Source organism: Caloenas nicobarica, chromosome 3 (assembly GCF_036013445.1).
Source record: "Caloenas nicobarica isolate bCalNic1 chromosome 3, bCalNic1.hap1, whole genome shotgun sequence".
Taxonomy (NCBI): domain Eukaryota; kingdom Metazoa; phylum Chordata; class Aves; order Columbiformes; family Columbidae; genus Caloenas; species Caloenas nicobarica.
Window position 1 is genome coordinate 46,305,271 of NC_088247.1, and position 6,036 is coordinate 46,311,306.

Here is a 6,036-nt window from a genome sequence, read left to right on the forward strand (position 1 = left end):
TGAAATTTCAATGTAGCTTTTTTTCTTTTACAAAGTAATAATCACAGAATTTTCAATGGAGCATCAATTTCTTCAAATTGACAATTCTGTTAGGTAAGTCAAAGTGCCTAAGAAATGTGCATTAACCAAAAAAACAAAAGTACATAGCTTATTTTAAAAAGAAGGAAATGTCCCATGTTCCAAAGTGACTTCCAGAGTCCTGATACCTATGAGTTTCCAAAAGTGAGTTCTTTAAACTACATTACTCCATAACCATTCATTTTCATCTCTAAATTTGACTACCTGAATGCAATAAATTTCATTTTTATTTATGATCAGTTTCATATTGAACATTTGAAGGCCAGAAAAAAAAAAGGCCAGAACACAAAGATCCAAGCCGATGGTGGGAACAGAGTGACATTCAGCTACATACTGTCTGTCAGTACTTCTGCTGCACATACCAGCACACTGCCTGGGTATGACATGCCTGTTTGGTCACTTACAGACTTTCTGGAGTAAAATATTATTTTAAAAGGATTAATTTGACAAAACTTTAAAGGCTTTAATGTTTAACAATTATTAATGTACAATAATCATTATTTTTTATTATTGATGCATAATGATTTTATTTTCTAGCTTAAAGCAAACTACCCATTGTCGGGAGCACAATCTCCACAGATGCCAGCTTATAACAGTAGGGACTACACCTTCTGAGAACTCAGGTATATGGTTCCAGGATATGGAAATATAGGACTGTTCTTGTAAAACTTCAATTTTGAACTTCTTCCTCATCATCTCAATTGATCCAAATACCAAAGTTACAAAGCAATCAGAACAGAAAGAATTAAAACTGACTCAAACAAGTGTAGCTTCTCATATATGTTACATACCATGCTTCTACATATTCACTATTTCCACTAGATGGGCGAGCTGACATTTACCACATATTAAACAAAGAATTCTTCAGAGTTATCAAGTGGAGTCAGGGAAGCCCTTATCACACTGTAGCTATGCTATTCATTATTATTCTTCTACAGTGCTCCAAGATTAGTGCTGCTACCCACTATTCGAAGCAGTCTGCCTGTAGCTAACAAAAGAAGCAATGCTAACATATTACTACCTTTGAACACTGAAAAGAGAAGCCATACCCAAATTCAAATCACGTTAATTCTGGTTTTTTTGTTGTGGGTGTTTTTTTTGTTTTTAAGTTGCTTACAGTGAACATATGGTGGAAGAGACACAAACCTCTCAAAACACCAAATGATGTTTCAAAGCTGCAGAGAGTAATTCTAGCCATCACCAAGTTCAAGAGTTTGACCTGTCTATAGAATGTTCCTTTTGGCAGAGCTCTGTGAGCATCAGATAAATCCATCCTCAATATGCACAACTGGAATTTGACTGCTGGGGGCGGAGGGGGGAGGCAGAGGCTGGGAGGGAGAGGACACATGCAGAGTGAGAGTCCTGGAAATAAAATTAAATAGATGCTAAATAAAGATATCAATTGTGGAAAAGATTTGATCACTTTTTAAAAATGTATCCATGATTAGCTCCCAGTATATATAAATGCAAAAAAACTTCTTGCCTGAGTTCTGCTCCACAGATCTCTTGGCAGAAAGATAAAGCCCTACAACTGAAACAAAAATCAGAACTTGAGAATGCCAACTAAATTTGAGCATGACATCCTTCCCAAATCACGCTTTATTAAAGAGACCAAAAAAAAAAAAGCTTTAAGTATACCAGCACACTTAAATTTAATTAGAATCAATATTAAGCATTTCAGTTAACTATATTGCAAGTATAGTGTTCTAGAGAAAGACAATAGTTAAATATGAATGTAGCTGGGCCATAAAAGGTGTTTACGGTATAGTTACAATACTAAACCCTTTGCTATCCTAGTAACATAATCTACATTTCGGAGTATATGCAGATTTTCCCCAAGTTTTTCTGTACAGAAATAATTAAAAGGGTGTGAGACTAAGGAGCTTTTGTGCCTATTTTTGGTAAATATGATCCCTATTCATAAACAAACTCATATTGACTTAAGGTAAAAGCACATGACACGAGGCAGAGAAAAAGCATTATATACTTAATTCATTTACAGAACTTATTTGTTATCTAACTTGCTTGTATTTCAAGTCATAAATATCCAAACACAAAAAAGTATGCAAAATGTAGAGTCAGAGCCAAAGGGCCTAAGCCTACAGCTTCGGGCTGAAAGACCTAGTTTTCAGGCACTGAGCCTTAACAGTAGAATCTAGAAATTTATGTCAAGCTTTTAAGTGCCCAGAAAACACTTGCTGAAAGATACTTCAGAAGAGTGATGAAAAAAACAATGCTATTTCCTATTGGCAAGGTCAGCCCAGGATATTCACTAGCACTGGACTCAGGTGCTAATGCTTGCTTTAAAAAAAAAAAAAAATCACTTAAAATTCATCATCTAGAATCCTGCCCTGACAAGATACGGTCATTATTTTATTTCATAAGAGATATTGACTTGAATTTGGCAGAAATCACAATCTTAAAGAAGTGTGAGCACCATCCATATAACATCCTAATGGCTACAGCACATGCAAAGGAAATACCTGGATTTAGTGCCTTCTTCAGCATAAGGAAGTTCAAATATACATCTTCATTTCCTAAGAGAGTACTACAACTCTTAGTTTAAGGATAGAGAGATAAACTATATATCTTTCAAATTAAAGATATTCAAATGTATGTGTGGGAGAAAAAAAAAATAGTTCAAGAGGCCAGCACTCAAGATATCACTAAACCGCATGCCATACTGGACTGATGGTGGTATTTTTCTAAGCTGATCCTGTCAGTACATGTTTGGAGCAAAACACTACAACCCTAACCTGCTTCTCAAGAAGAGTCTGGACAGGCCTACATGAACCTAGGGAACACCAAGATCAAGAAAGAAGACATGCAATGAGATAGATAATATGTACCCAAAGTTAGATGGCCATTGAATGGAGGTTTTCTTGGAATGTAATTTGAGACTGCAGTGCCTGAAGACCATTTATCCCCTTATTTCAGTCATTCTTAAGAGAATATAAGCAAGAGAAGTACTTGTTCCAGGGGTCACAGAGCTTGAACTTGCACTACCACAGACATAATTACCTCTGAAGATAACAATGCCCAAGATAGGAAAAAAACCAGCTGAACTCAAATTCAGAATGAGTAGTACTGGAGTAAATTTAAAGCAGCATCAACTGTCATAGGTTGTGCTAAGCATTATTCATATTACTATCTTCAATTACTCAAACCAGTACATTATTTCTGAGCTTACATTAACAGTATTACATCAGTTTTCACTACTGCTATTTAAGAGCTTACTAGAAGCAGCAAACTCTGCCTGAAACTTCTCTGTCACTTTGTGACATTTATGAACAACTGCACTGGCAGACACTAAAAATGTTGACGGGTGACAATAAGGAAAGGGTATAGCAGCTCAGCATAGGGGGAAGTCCACATGCAGCAGCCAGGAAGTCCCAACAGGGAACACATAGCGAAAACAGAATATTACTCATTTTCCTCCACCACCGGAGATGAAAGCTGGCAGACATACAGCCAAAGACTCATCTGCAAAAATAAACCCTGAAGAAAGTACAATGGCATGTGAAAGCTCAGGACTCACAGGAACAGAAACTTTTGCACATCCAAAATCTTTTGCAGAGGTAGTCTTCCCAAATGTTGGACCTGGCTGGAACACTAAACTACGTGCCATGAGAGCCTGCAGCTGTATCTTCACCTCCATCCCGACATCGGGTGGCTAGCGCCCACAAGAAGCAGTTTGGAACCAAAAAAACTAGGCTGCGACTAGTGACAGTGACTTAACACCTTTAAAAAAAAAAAAAGAAATAAAACAGAGAGAAGCCAAAGATTTGCCATCACGAGCGTGTCGTCGACGAAGCACCAGCAAAGGATTTAAAAGCGGATTAAAAGCGGGTCCAGCACCCCTGACCACCCGCTCGCCCGGGCCCAGGGGCGGCGGCAACGGGCAGGGGCGCCCCGGGACCGGCGCCGGGGACAGGCAGGGCACAGGGACGCCGCTGCTGTTGTTGTTATCGCCGTTAAAAATAAAAAAAAAAAAATAAAAAAAAAAAAAAAAAAATCTCCTCGGAAGCGGAGGCAGGGAGCAGGCTGCCATCCTCCCGAGCCGCCTCACCGGGCGAGGCCAGGCAGCGGCCCCCGGCTCAGTTCACCCCCGCCGGGCCGGAGAGGCCGCCGCGGCCCTGAGGGAACCCGCCGCCTCTCTCCTTACCGTCCGGCAGCTCCACGGTGCGGGCGCGGCGGAGGGACCTCGTCAGCCGGTTAAGCTGCTCCATGGCTCTCTCCATCCTCGGGGCGCCCAGCCCGGAGCCGCTGACACCCCCCCGGCCGCCGCCGCTGCCCTCAGCCCATGGCGGCGGTGCCGGCGCGGAGCCTCCTCGGGCCCCGACCCGCCGCACACGCTCAGAGGCCGGGGCGGCTGCGCGCCTGCGCGGAAGGCCGGGCCGGGAGCGGCGCGCAGGTCCTAAACTCCTCCTCCTCTGGGCAGGGAGGCGGCGGGGGCTACCTCAGGTTACTTTTGTCTTACAGAGGCAAAACGAACGGGATGGAAGGGGGAGCTTAAATTTTCAAAACCTGTGGAGTACGGATATTTAAACACCTGCTTGTTACAATTTTTGGACAAAAAAAAAAAAAATATATATATATATATATACAAAGCCTCTCGTAAGTGATCTTGCTAGATGTCCTCAGAGCTACGGGAGGTGGTGGCGCCCGGCAGCGGCACCCGGGCGGGACGGGGCAGCTCTGCTGCAGCCCCTGCCCTGAAACTGCAGCCAGGCTGCGGTGCTGGTCAGAGGAGCCCCAGGAGCTTTACACCTGAGGGGCTGCTGAAAGTGAGGAAGAAGGAAGCACATAGCAAGGATGAAAAGTGTGATTGATTTGCTAGCACTTTAGAAGAAACATAGGAAAAGGAAGATTTAGGAGTTGTAACCTAAAAAAAAAAAAAAAAAAAATCGAAACAGCATTTTAATAATAGCAATAATACATAGAGTAAGACATGAGAAGCAAAGAACGGTTATTAATAAAATATTTGTCGTGTGGAGGCTTGGGTGTAAGACGAAAAATGGGTCTTATACATGCTTTTGAGAGCACAAAAATTAAATACTATGTGAAAATGCGCTTTATTTTGCTGCAAATACTTGATGGAGAAGAGGAGCCCTTTCAAGAAGAATGTTAGCTCAGCTTGAGTTTATCATGTTTCTTCTGGCAGATAATGGTACAAGCAACAGGATATAAATGAGGCGTCACAACGTTATTCATGGTTTTGAAATCCATCCTGTGTCACAGTCTACCTCTACTGGTCCAAAACATTCTATAGTTGTCTTTATTTCTTATTTCATTGATATCAAGAGAGAAAAAGGAGCAACTACAGAATGTCTCCATACTTAAGTGTTCCTCAGAAAAGTTAGTAGGTGTGCTCTATTGAAGTAAAAAAAAAAAAAACAGTACAATGCAATTCTCCCCTAGATTTACTTCTCTAGGCGAGTTGACAATACTTCACATTCAGCTTTGCTAAAGGCTGCTGATGCTGCTAATAGATACAAACAATATTAGCGTGCTATTAAACAGTGAGGATCCATGAGCATATCCAGAGTTTTTTCCTTTTATTCCAAATGTCGAGGAACTAAGGTTGTTCAGGAGCTAAGACTAGAGCTTACTCCGACTTCTAAATGGTGTTACTAGGTAGAAGATGGATTAATGACCTCTTGAGGTCCCTTTCCTTTTATATGTGTATGATTCTTGTTACACCTCATAGCAGAACCACAACATGTGTGAACAACTGCCATTGTTTGCCTTTGCTCATCATAGCAAAGTGAAGAAAAGCAAGGAAACTTGAGAATGTATGCCCATTCTATAATAAATTAGTGTCTTTTGAGATTCTCTGTGAGTGCAGTGATATATTAAGGGCACACCACTGCTACAGGACATATTTTGTGGCATCTTTTAAGAGCATTAAAATAAAGGGCTGAAACACAACAAAAGCATTAAGGGTATGCAATCATT

At 41.1% G+C, this 6,036-nt stretch overlaps 1 protein-coding gene across 6 annotated transcripts in view; it reads right to left on the reverse strand.

The window, feature by feature from the left end:
• HACE1 (HECT domain and ankyrin repeat containing E3 ubiquitin protein ligase 1) overlaps positions 1 to 4,420 on the reverse strand; it is a 52,555-nt gene extending 48,135 nt beyond the window's left edge. For 3 of the 6 annotated variants that reach the window (XM_065630556.1, XM_065630557.1, XM_065630555.1), the window contains exons 1-2: positions 4,244 to 4,309; positions 1,225 to 1,406 (exon numbers count right to left, since the gene is read on the reverse strand). In XM_065630556.1, the coding sequence (XP_065486628.1) occupies positions 1,225 to 1,351 (127 nt within the window). In that variant the 5' untranslated portion in view covers positions 1,352 to 1,406; positions 4,244 to 4,309. Of the gene's footprint in view, positions 1 to 1,224; positions 1,407 to 4,243 lie in introns of all 6 variants that reach the window. The other 3 variants (XM_065630561.1, XM_065630559.1, XM_065630560.1) reach the window with 3 other exon arrangements.
• Positions 4,421 to 6,036: the final 1,616 nt, after the last annotated feature.